At 43.6% G+C, this 13,647-nt stretch overlaps 1 protein-coding gene across 1 annotated transcript; it reads left to right on the forward strand.

Moving 5' to 3' along the window:
• Nucleotides 1-6: 6 nt before the first annotated feature.
• Nucleotides 7-1,322, forward strand: LOC129595642 (solute carrier family 2, facilitated glucose transporter member 1-like). The gene has a single exon (XM_055492706.1). The coding sequence runs from the start codon at nucleotides 129-131 to the stop codon at nucleotides 1,092-1,094; it is 966 nt and encodes a 321-aa protein (XP_055348681.1). The 5' UTR covers nucleotides 7-128; the 3' UTR covers nucleotides 1,095-1,322.
• The last annotated feature ends 12,325 nt before the right edge of the window (nucleotides 1,323-13,647 follow it).

Consider the following 13,647-nt stretch of genomic DNA (forward strand, 5'->3'; position numbering starts at 1 on the left):
AACTGTTCCTTGCCGGACGGATTGTCATCGGACTGGGCACCGGGGTGGTTACGGTGGTGGCGCCCGTCTACACGGCGGAGATTACCCCGGCGAGTTTACGAGGAGCCGCTGGGACCCTCCCCCCGATTATGTACGTCCTGGGGTTAATCGTCACCACGGCGATCGGGTTCCCGTCGGCGCTGGGGACGGAAGCGGGATGGCCCTGGCTGGTCAGTATCGTCGTCATCCCGGTGGTGGTGTCGTGTATCGCGCTGCCCTTTTGCCCGGAGAGTCCGCGGTACTTGTACATCGAAAACAATGATGAGCACCACGCCGCGGAAGCGCTGGTGTGGTTCCGAGGCACCTCCAAGATCCAGGACGAAATGGAGGAGATGCACGTAGAGATCGACCACATGAAGGGATTGCGAAAAGTCTCGGTGTGGGGTCTCTTCACCGATCCATACCTCCGGAAGATCAGCATCCTGACCGCCGTCCCTATGCTGGTGCACCAGTTCTGCGGATTCCACTGCGTGACCTTCTATTCCACGTCCATCTTCGAAAGTGTCGGATTGCGGCAGCTGTACTCGGTGTATGCCACGATGGGCGTCTGGTGTTGCTACTTCGCCTCGCTGTTCATCTCCATGTTCCTGGTGGACCGGTTGGGACGCCGGACGCTCCTATTGATTAGCCAGTGCGGGATGATCGTCGCCCTGATTCTGTTCGTCATCTTCGCCTGCGTCACGGAGAGCGGTGTGGAGGGAACGCAGTACGGCAGCGCGGCGTGTCTGCCCTTCTTTATTGTATGCTTTGCGCTGGGCTCGGCGGCTATTCCCTGGATCCTCCCGGGGGAGATGTTCCCGCAGGAGGCCCACAGCTCCGCGGCCAGTTTTATTGCGTCGGTGTCGTGGGCATCCGCCATCCTGACGACCTTTCTATTCCCCATTGTGGAGCATGCGGCGAAACAGTATACCTTCTTGATTTTCGCCGGCTTGGTCATCCTGGGAACGGTGCACGTGGCTTGGAAGCTGCCGGAAACCAAGGGGAAAACTATCGATGAAATACAGACCAGTTTGCATGGTGAACGGCTTATTATTGAGCATGCGCCGCATGAGTGAGCGGCACGCAGCGCCTGGAGGAAAAACTCGCGCTATTAATTATTGATATTTAATGGCTGAAACGTCCGACTTTATTTCCGGTGTCAACGCTCCGTAATCGTTATGCAATCCGCTTTTTATTTCTTTGCTACTGTGTAGCAGCGCTTTGAAATCAAGCCATACAGATAGAAAATTATACTGGCAAAATAATAAAGAAATTTGCAATCTGAAACACAAATAAAAACTGATATGAGGAACAGAAAAAATATAAAGTAGAAAACGCAGTGTAAAATAGAAAGAAAAATAGAAAAAGCTTTTAAAGAATTATTACGAATTGCAGTTATACAGAAAACGAATTATTTACGTAAGAAATAAACTATTGTCTAAGGATAGCCACACTGTCAGCAGCCGCTACGGTAATCGATTGCGGCACTACCGGGGATATTCTTCCAAATTTTGTCCAGCCACAGCTTAACAGCATCCGCAAATCTTTCAAACAAACCAGAAGTATCAGCGCATCCGTTGTTGGCTGCCACAAACGGGTCACCATGGCCACCTGCTCCAGCGCATCCAGTCCATCCACGTTTAAATAAAACAACACGGTCACCAGTTCAATCATTCCGAACGAAATCAACATCTGTACACTCATTAACAATAAAATCCAGATGGCGCTGTTGTACATGTTGCGCTGGCGCTGCGCGGTGGACTGTACGGATCGATAGCGACAGTACAACGCGGTAATACACGGATACGACACAATGGTGAGGGCCACCGGAATCACGTACACGATCATCTGCGGAACAATAATCTGCGCGCTCTTGTACACATGTAACGGATATTCACAACGGAAGCGGTTACCAATCCAGATAAAATTATGCAGATTAAGGATGAAGGTCGGAAGATAGCCGATATGAACGATAACAACGGCCGCTAAACAAAGAACTACCGCTAATTTTACCGTGTGATGGGTTTTATACGAAACCGGCCGGGTGATAGCCCATAGACGGTTCCCGGTGGTTAAGAGATGCGCATAGAAGAGAATCCCCGGGAAAACATTGTTAAAGTACTGGTGTATATCGCAGACGACAACGTGGGCGGGTGTTGTGCCGTATGTCGGAGACTGCGTAATTAAAAAAAGCGGCAAAGAGAAGATCGACAAAATAGCGTTGGTGGAGGTCATCAGGATGATGTACGTCATAAACGGTCCGCTTAAGCGCTTCCTGATAATCAGAAAGATAATTAATATGTTCAATATCGATCCAGTGACCGATGTTATTAGCGGTGTGAGGTAGTACAAAAACCAGTTAAAAGGGTCGTTAATTGTGGTAAGACTCGTTTCCGTACAATTAGTGATATTCACGGAAAAGTCGGGATCAAGGAAGGAAATATCCATTGGTTCTTGAAGAATTTACTTGAACAAGATGCTTCCCGGTATTTCAGAATTGACGAACGCTTTGCGCAATACAATTATAATTTTTATGGTGGATTCGGCTCCATGATCTTTTCCTCAATGCTACTTACACAGTTGGGTATTTGTTCCTACGCAGCAAGTTTCGGCGGCAGTTCTCCCTGCGGAATTAAAAGTGCTCACTGCGCAGGGCCATGTTCTACATACCAATCGTACCATTTCGTTAGCTCAATAACTGACGCTTTATTTAACCATGATAGGAAAAAATTACCCAGTTGCACAAAAAGCAGATTGTTGCTAACTCAACGCGTCTCTCTTTCCTTTGTGTTAACTGCTATGTTAACTCTCTTATCCTTTCTGCGTTCGCAAGCTGCAGAAAAACATTAACGCAGCCCTGAATTGTAAAATGGATGTAAAAGCCAGTACATGGCTAACCTGGTAAGTCAAACACAATGGTAACATAATATTTACGTGATAATACTGTATCAATAATATGGCTGCTCGCTATTTGGGTATTTCCTGGATCCCTCTCCATCGAAAATAGGGGTAACATTATCTGAAAAATATGGCTGATCGACATTTTCGGGATCTAAATTCTACAACGGGGACGTGTTGGCGAATGAATCATAGCCCTGTCTAATCTGAAATCGAGACTCTAGGGTAGGGAAATATCAGAATGTTCTGGTGATAAACGCTGCATAACATTTTCCGGAAATTTTAATTGAATATCCGAATATACTGAATTCACATTGAAATTGGCAAAAAACGCCATAAAACAGTTTTTTGGTTCAGTTTCATCCTGCAGTATGTAACTACTCACAACTATTTGCCCTTTACAGAAAGCGTCAAACAGAATATCGATGACCCGGCACTTGATGCGCGACTATGCTTGAACTTCTTTTATTTAATTTGTCATATTTTAATAACTGTAGGTTGCGCGAGAAATACAAATTGCCTGACTGTATTATGCTATAAAACACTGCAAAAATCAGTACTTGGTGCGCGAAAGCAGATGCTTCAGCGAATGCGTGCAAGATTGGTACAATGAACCAGCAGCCTCTTCAGATCAGGGCCATATACACTCGGTCATAGGATACGTTTTTAAGATAACCGTAATTCTCTGACACATATATCGAGTTCAGTCATAATATATTATATTGTTATGATAAGCTTTTCACCGCAACCGTCGCTGTAGAAGGGATTTGCGGCTGGCTAGCACGGCGCAAGCAGGAACACTGCAGCTGCCTGCGTAGATCCTTTATCGAAGTCATTAGAATTGCGGCGTCCACTGTCGGCTGCCACTAAATGGTTACCAAACCAGCCAGAAACGGAACCTGCAAACTACCATTAACGTCCATGCCGGCCATTAGCAGCACATCAACCACCTGCACGAAACCCATCGAAAAAAGCATGGACACCGTCATACCCACCAAAGTCCACATATAGCGCTGCGACTGCGTTGACGCTGAGCTTCCGAATGGAAAGGCACGGCGACGACAGTACACGCCAATCATTACCGGATACGCCACCAGCATTAACGCCGTAGGAAGCGAATATACGATGATCTGCGGAATAACGATTTGAGCGCTGTGGAGGGTTGCCAGATGATGAAAACACTGGAGTCTAGCGCCGACGTGAGTATAGTTATGGAGATTATTAAGATACGTCGGCATGTAACCAATGTGCACCACACCGATGGTTGCGCATAGTATCACGGCTAAGCGTGCTGAGTGGTGATTTTTGTAGGAAACCGGTAATGCGATCGCCCACAGCCGGTTGGCGGTTATTAGCAAGTGGACGTAAAACACCAGACCGGAGAATACAAGATAGAAATACTGGTGCAAGTCGCAGATGAGTACATCAATCTCACTGCCAGTCGTTCCATAATCAGGAGCACGTATCAGTAACATTAGTGGTAGGAGCGTTACCGATAGAACGGCACTACAGGCGGCCAGTGCGGTGACATGTACTGTACCATAAACGGAGTCTTCAGACGATTTCTAATAATAAGGCACAAAATCAAGAAATTCGAGAAAAAACCGGTAACAGAAGCCGTCAGCGGCATCAGGTAGAACAATATCCAACTCGCTGTGTCCTGGACAGTCGTGGTAGTAGTTCCGTTGCTGCTGGTTAAATTTAAAAAACTGACCATATCGGCGTTGTTTTGCTTGCCGAGATAATGATTTAGTTATCCCGATACCCGCACAGGCCGCACTGCTTAGCGTTATCGGGAAGCAATGACTGCACACGTTTCGCGACGACAACGGTAATTTCTTCTGTTGAGATATTCTGCTTAATGCTTATGCTTGTTGAACTTGTTGAATTGTTGGTTTAATAATTTGCACTTTAGGATGCCTTTGCTAGGTATTTCCCGAAGCGTGTCGCTACGGGAGTTACCGGAAGTGCTGTTTTGTTGATATAGTATTCAGAGAGAAGGAACTCACAGAGATGGAAAATACTGCCTGATGGAATTCAACGATAATATTGCGCGGTGTTCAGCAGGGCAGACTTGACCGTTATGGCTAAAGCCAGATAATAATATAAAGTAAAGTAACTACTATATAAGTAAACCGTAATAATACCTGCATTCCTATATATTTGTAGCTGCGATCTGCGTGTAATTAAGAGTAAAATTATACGACAGTTGAAATGACGTGAGGATTACTACAGTATTTTTTGGCTGAATAATTATTAAATGAGAATTCAATACAGCAATATCACAGCCAGGTTTTCTTAAGTTAGTTGTCGTTAACGGTGTTATCAATCTTGCCGGAAGCCCCCGCACTTTTTGCACCAACTTCGCGGAGCCTAGTCTTTTGCGGTTGTAAATCGGCTAAAAGTTTTGTAAGCACGCTGCTGTTTTATTGAGCCAGTAACGTCAGAGCATATAAATTAGAAGCATATTTAACTAAACAATAAATATGCTTCTAATTTATTGTGATGACATTTGGAAGAGAAGCAAGCTTAAATATGAGCGAACAATAAGTACAGCCGCCATATTATAGTTATATCGAAAAGTCTTGGTCCTTCGGTCTTTTGAAAAGAACTTTCAACGAACCAATCAACCCTAAAGCAATCGATGGTGGGCTGACACTGTGCGGCCACGGAGGCTATCGGCCACCTACCCGAAATATCAAGACCTTTAACAAAATCCATACCGGCAAAGAACAGCACATTCACCAACTGGCAACTGCATCAATCCCATGGAAAACGCCATGGACACGCCCATCTCCACCATAATCCACACGACTAAAGGATAGTCCCAGTTAAACAAACATACCGAAGAGTATAACCGAGAAGATTGATTATGAAAGTCGACAGATAGCAAACAGGGCCCACTGCAGTTCTTAACAAGCAAAAGGTCACGGCCAGTACCGTCGAGTGATAATTTTTATATGAGATCGGTGCCGTAATGGTCCATAATCGGCCGGCTGTACTAAGCACGTATATATAGAGTAAAATACCCGTGAAGACTAAATTAAAATACCGAAAGATGTTGCAGTTTGTTAAAAAAGTTTTCTGCTGAAGCTGGCAATTGACGCCCATGTAATTTAACTATGACAGAAATAAATTAGCCAGTTTGCAAAAAAAGCAGATTATTGCTAACCAAAGCTTATATTACGCGCCTGCTCTTATTCTTCGTGCGTTCGCAAACTGCAAAAAAACAGTGAAATAATTTCTAAATTGTCAAAGTCAAAGTCAATATTAGGCTAATTAATCAAACAGAAAGGTAAATCTTTTCACGTTGACGTGGTAATACCAATGACCTTGGCACCTCGCTAGTTGAATATTTCCTTGGTCTCTCGATCGCAAACAGAGGTAATACAGTATATCTGGAAAGTGCTTCTGGTCTGCATACTCGGAATTTAAATTCTAAATCTGTGCGGTATTGGCTAATGAATCGTAGTTATGGGTAAACTTACGTTGAGGCTCTAGAAGGAAATCAAAATTTCCAGATGATAAACGCTGCATAATATAGTATATTTTCCGGAAATTTGTAATTGAATTCCCAGATATACTGTAATAAATCCACATTATAATTTGCAAACAAACGCCATAAAATGGTTTTCGTTCAGATTTATCTTGAAATAACCACACATGTTGCACGTGGCCTTTGAAGAAAGCGTCAAAAAGGTTTGATCAGCTGGCATCTTATGCGTCTAAACTTGGTTCAATTTATTATATTTTACAACCGATGGCTGCACCACGAACGGTTCTCAGGCTAACGTATACAAATTTTTAACTGCACAATGCTATAAAGTGGAAAAATAAGTGTTTAGTGCATAAAAGCGGAAGCATCAGTGAATGCAGACTAGAGCGATACGAAAAACCAGCAGTCTCCTTGAACCAGAGCCCATAGTCATACGAGCAAGTAATCACACTAACCAACTTAAGGTTCTTCCGATAGTTTTCAGTATTTTAATGTCTATCTTAAGTAAAAATGTTTTGCGATCACCATAATTTTTGAAGTATATTCGGTTCGTTGTACTTCCATTTGGGCCCGTCGAAAAATTATGATAAACTTTTCAACGCCACAACCGTCGCTGTAGAAGGGATTTGCGGCTTGCTAACATGCCGCAAGCGGGAACATTGCAGTTGTCTACCTAGATCGCTTATTGACAGAATGAGAATTCCAGCGTCCACTGTCGGCTGCAACTGCACGGTTACCAAGCCCACCACAAAAGGGATCTCAAACTACCGTTAAGATCCATTCCGGCATTAAATATACGTCAACTAACTGTACGAAACCCATCGAACACAGCATGGACACCGTCATTCCCACCAGAGTACAGATGGCGCTGCGGCTGTGCTGACGCTGAGTATCCGACTGGTGGCACGATGGCGACAATACACGACAATCGTTATCGGATATGCCACCAGCATCAACACTGTGGGAAGGAAATACACAATGATCTGAGGAATAAGGAACTGAACGCTGCGGAGGGTCGCCACCGGATGATAACACTGTAACCGGGTGCCGACGTAAGTGTAGTTGTGCAGATTAAGGAGAAATGTCGGCATGTAACCGAGATGCACCACGATAACGATAGTACCGCACAGAATAACGGCTAAACGTGCAGAGTGGTGATTTTTGTAGGAAACCGGTAAGGCGATCGCCCACAGCCGGTTGGTGGTTATCAGCAAATGTAAATAAAAGGTCAGACCGGAGAATACAAAAGCGAAGTATTGGTGCAAGTCGCAAATGAGCAGATCAGTCTCGCTTGTCCCATAATCAGGAACGCGTATCAGTAATATTAGCGGTAAAAATGTTACAAATACAACTGCCAGAACACCAGTCAGCGCCATGACATATATCGTAAATGGAGTGTATAGACGATTCTTAACAATAAGGAATAAAATTAAGAAATTTGAGGAGAAACCGGTAACAGAAGCGGCCAACGGCATCAAATAAAACAATATCCAGCTTGCTGTGTCCTGGACAGTCACCGTAGAAGTTTCGTTGCTGCTTGTTACGTTTAAGAAAGCGGCCATAGCGGCGTAATTTTTCGAGCTGAGACAAGTGTTTAATTTACAAAATACTTAATTCACACTGCTTAGCGCAAGTAAGTACTGAGTGGGGTTCGTTTGGCGACGGCACCTGTAGGTTGCCTATTTTTGCAAATACTGAATGTGCATGCTGAATTATTGATTTAATGATTTGCATTTTGGGATGCATTTATTATGGATGACTCTAAGCGTGACGTTACGGGAATTGGAGGAATCGCCCGGTTTGTTGACATAGTAGTTAGATGGAAGAAACTCATAGAGAAATCGAAAATATTTACTGATGGAATTCAACGATACTTTAAGTCAATGCCACGACGTTTAACCTTGCAGAAAACGTGATATTCAAAGGCAACTCCACTAAAACTGTACTTACTTTATTGGCTCAATATACAGTAGCTGTATCTAGCTACTATTAAGAGTAAAATTCCTACAGTTAAAATGCAAGTAGGATTACTGCAATATTTTCTGATTGCATAATTATGTATGGACAGTTCTGTACAGTACTGTACAATTTTACAGATTTTCCAGAGCTACCCTCGGACAACAGTTGCTGTTATCGGTTGAATCATGCCATATACAGTACTGTTGCAATTTTACGCCAGGCCCGCGTAGCTTCAAGCTTAATCATTTTTGTTATGTTCTTCTGTTGTTGTGAATCAACTGTGGCTGTGTTTTACTACAAGCTCTCAAGCGACAACTAAACAATAAAATTAAAACGCTGCCGATTCTATTATTTATAGTGATGACATGTTTTAGACAAGCAGGCAAAGAATGCAGCAGTTCAATTTCTTGCAAGGCGTTCAAGCGATGCATTTTGCAGCTGCATACAGTACAGAAACCATGCCATTTCGTTCGTGGGTTTTTGACGAGCCTGCATTGAGTACAGCCGCCATTGTCGAGCGACATTCTTGGTCCTTAGGTTTTAGGTTTTTTTTTCCAATTACACGGTAGTCCCGCTCTTAGAGCCTTCAACGAAGCGAGCAACACCAAAGCATCGACAGTTGGTTGCCACAAAGTGGCCACTGCAGCCACCATACCCGGAGTATGGAGACCCTTATCGAAATCCATACCGGCATAGAACAGCACATGAACCAGCTGCTTGAGTCCAATGGAAAACGCCATGGACACGCCTATACTGTACCCACCAAAATCCTTACTGCTCTCTGGTTAGGTCAACGCTGTTGTGGAGCGGATTTCGGTCTATATCGGCAGTAAGCCGTAATATCACCGGATATGCCAGAAGCATGGCGATAACGAGTGCAAAATAAACCAGCTTCTCGGGAACGATGACCCGCGGACTTTTCATTACGGATAGCGGATAAGCACACTTAAACAAACCCCCAGGGTAGGCAAGAGTATAGCTGTGTAGGTTGATAATAAATAAAGGTCGGGAGATAGCAGACATGGGCCACCACCGTACTGGACAGGCAGAAGGTCACTGCCAATCTGGATGAATGGAAGTTCTTATACGAGATCGATGCGGTAATGGCCCATAATCGGTTGGCTGTAATAAGCAGATGTATATAAAATAAAATACCCGAGAAGACGTAATTAAAATACTGAAAGATGTCGCAGATTGTGATTAAGTTGTTTGCAGATGTGTAGTCAGAGGCTTGCAGAGTTAGGAAAAGAGGAAAGGTGACGACAGATGTAACCATGTTAACCAGAGACAGGCCAATTACATACCTATACCATGAAGGAACTTACGGGGTATTCATTACGGCTGATCTTCGAAGAATGGTTCGGTTCAGGAATCAAGTCTACGTAATTAATGCTGAAATGCTTCTCAATCAAAGTGTTATCGCCAGTTTGCGTTTAAAACTGCAATAAATTTTACGAATGGACTCTCGCACTTTTCCTAGGAAACAACATGCAAGCCACTGTTTTAATCGGCCGAATTCTCATCTCAAAAGCAAGTGCTTACTGTATCTCCCGTGGTAGGATCACGGCGGACACCTTAAGCCAATATACTGTACATATGATGTAACTGAGACCATTTGTGCTGTAATCGCTTACTTAAATCATAAAATACAGTAACTATGCCGTCACGAGCACATGATAAAAGCAAAAATGCTTTTGGTTTTGCTCGGAGGAAATCGACTGGAATTGCTAAATTTTCACACGGTTTTCAATCGGGGTTCATGATTTTCAGGGCTGCACGGTTACGATTAAAGCTGTGGAAAAAATTGCATCTGAATAATGACAGACTGAACTGCTGAATGGGAGTCAATATAAAATCACCTTCATCGAGGACAGCAGCAGCGCTACATTAAGTAAATGAAAAACACAGCCACTAAGGGATTTGTATCCATTATTGAATCCAAAGGAAAGCTATGACGCTTATTTCGAATTGTTGGTTTACTCTTGCCTGCAAAGTTCGCCGCGACCGCATCACCGCTGTCAAGCGGCATAAAGTTGTTGAAATCATGTCTTACCGTGCGACAGTCCCAGGTTATTATTTCATACTGTTATTAGAAAAGTCTACGCAGAAGTAAAGCTCGTTATAAGCTACATGATACATCCTTTCTCAGTCACCCGTGCAAAACGCGGTAATCCGTTAACCATGGAAAATCTGAATTTCATTAAAAAGATAATCTATCCTTGGATTCTCTTATTCGGGCTTGCCGGTTTCGGCGGCTTCTTTCGCCGCAGAGAAATACAACCAAGAACTGCAATGCTGCTCAATCTTGTGCGCATTTTGTGGGCACTGCTGATTTTTGTGATTTATATTTGCATCGTAACGCATGCGTTGACAGTGACCTTTCGGCGAACCGTGGTGCGCTTGGATAGCGGAGCGTTCTTCCTTGTTGTTACCAATGTCCAGCGAATGGCTACCACAGTCTTATCAGTGTTTTGCTTTTATTGCGTTTATCCTCGCTACATGGAAAACGTAGAAGAAATAAACCCTTTCGTTGCTAGATACTGCAATAATTGGGACAGACATGTCATCGTTATATTCAGTGGCATAACATTCGCAGGTACTTTTGCAATCGCCGCAGTCTATGTGCGACAATACTGGTACAGTCTCGAGCTTCCGGATTACGCTCCCCTTAAAGAAGCGCTAGTACATCTTTTAGGCATTGGACCGACATTCTTGAGTATGCGGATTATATTTGGTTTTTGTGCGTATACACAGTGCTTGATGGATGTCGCGTTCATTCTGCTCCAAGCAATAATCATGACTGTATGTTTTATCGCGGGGACATGCTATGAAAAGGTAACAACGGAAGTTATCAATGCGAAATGCGAGTTGGATGCAGTGGAGCCGATTTTGGATGATCACTATCGATTTAGTCGACTAATGCAGAACATTAATGGCCATGTTTCGTACGTTATGCTGTGGGTGTACACATACAGAGTGTTTACGATTCTCAATTACATTTCAAAAATAAAGGCTGGCAACTATGGATACTCGGAGAATTTCTTCATTGTTCCGCTGCTGACGATAACCGGCACTTGGACGATCATTTACTTATACGAACAGGTGCTAGTCGCAATATTTATAAGTGTTGACCAAATTGCAATTGTAAACAAGCCGCTGAGAAAGTGTTATAATGTGTTTCGGCTCGCAAGGAACCATACAATCAATAATTAGAAATGGAAAATAGTATACAGTAATAGGAAATAAAATATTTGCTTTTATTGCATTTCTCTTTATTAGGCGGAGTCTGTAAAATGTCTCCTACACGATATCGCATATCGGCTGCCCCACGAACAACGATTGCCCATGCAGTTCATTATCAAACGCGTCAACTCAGTCAGCACGGTTTTTAGTCTAGGCGGATTTTTCACGGTGGACCGGTCGTTTGTAGCAACGGTGAACGAATTAGATTGTTTTGTACAATAATATGGCACAAAATAACTAGCCATATAATCCTTTTAGCTGGCTGGTGGAATTCTGACATTTGCACTAGTAATTGACCAGCTGCAAACTAAAGGTATTTCCGCGGATGAATTGTCCGGCGTAGTGCGCAACTCCTGCACGCACAATACAAGTTTCACCTGAATTCATTTGCCTGGAGGTACTATGTAAGTGGCAAACGAGTGCACACCGACCCTACTCTGCGAACAGATTTCTCTTCTTTATTTTTCTTTTATGTTCGGAGTACTTGTATTATTTTTGTACCTATTCTGATACGAGATCTCTTTGCTTTTATGTACATTGACCTGTATTTGTTCTGTGGAAGTATAAATTCATGCGACGTCGTGCGTCACTTTAATTATTAAAGTTTTCGATTGTAAGCTTCTTTTGCAGCAGCAGCAATTTTAAAAAAAAAAGAATATCGATGTACCTCCTGCCATGTTTCGTCACTCGTCAGCAACCACATCCGTGTAATAAAATTAATGCTTTTATGATAAGTCCGAAAACATAGTTTATGGTGGCCAGTTGTCCAAATACTACAACAGCAATGCAGGAGTACGAGTACCGTATACACATTTATTCTCACCGTTCGATTAAGCATTCAAAAGAATCGAGAGAGAATGTATGGATTATATTTGCGATGCGATGCGTATACCAGTTCTCTTTTAAGAGACGTATCTAAATTCCTTGACAGATTGGAATGCCTCAGCAGCAAATCCCATGTGGTCAACCACGCGCGACGGAGGGAATAATCAACAACTGCAAGAAGACAGTATATACTAGCATTTGTTTAGTTAGCACAGCCGGAACGCGCTGCGGACACTTATCAAAATTATTTGCTGCAGGATTCACTACTCAACAAAAGTAAAGTGCCATAGTCACAGCCTCATGAGACAATTGTGGCAGTACAACTTTTAGCGGTGTACGGTACTGCAGACTGTACCATGTACATGTTAATTTTCACAGCATTTGGTTCTCTACAGATACGGTAGTCTGTAGTTCCAGTCATCTGAAATCTGGGCGAGACAATTGTGCTGATGAACAGAGTCCTGCAGTATTCATTGCTGCATCCAGACCTTGCATTGATTATCTAGCAAGCCGGTGATGATTCCAAACCATTTATTAGTTTCCATAACGATGTTCGAACAAAAAAAGAAAGTGTCAGCTAGAAACAACAAGCTGACCTTCACGGAGAAACTGATTCAGCCCTACGTTCTCGCATTCGGACTCCTCGGCTGCGGACAACTGCGGTGGCCTTTCTCTGGCAACCAGTCCTCAACCAGCCGATTCTTCCGGGTACTGCGAGTCTCCTGGAGAGCAGTGCTGCTGATTGCGTATACTCTGGCTAATATTCTGTCGATGTACGAAATTTTCCAACAGTACCGTGCGTCGGTGGATAGTGGCGCGCTGTTTAACTTTATAACTGCCGCCCAACGGGGCCTCGCAACGTTTCTCAGTATCGTCTGCTTTCACTGCATCTACGATCGTTGCATCCAGGCCGTCACTGAGTTGGAGCCTTTCCTTAACCGTCATCTGCATGAAAAAGATAAGAAAGTCATCGTTCTCTATTCGGTATTAGTGTTTGTCGGTTGGATCGTGACAAGTGCCACATTTTTATATTTCAACGAAAAGAACTTCCACGTGTTTGAGCGTCAGATCAGTGACCTTTTCAGTCTGCCATTGCGGTTGCCAGTGGTCCAAATTTTATCGGGTACGCTGATCTTTGTGTACGCGCTAATGAGCTGGGGTTTTCCGTTGATTCAGTGCTTCCCGGTTGTGTTGTGCGTCGCTGTGGG

This window comes from Paramacrobiotus metropolitanus, unplaced genomic scaffold (genome assembly GCF_019649055.1).
Source record: "Paramacrobiotus metropolitanus isolate TYO unplaced genomic scaffold, Prichtersi_v1.0 Parri_scaffold0000003, whole genome shotgun sequence".
Lineage (NCBI taxonomy): Eukaryota > Metazoa > Tardigrada > Eutardigrada > Parachela > Macrobiotidae > Paramacrobiotus > Paramacrobiotus metropolitanus.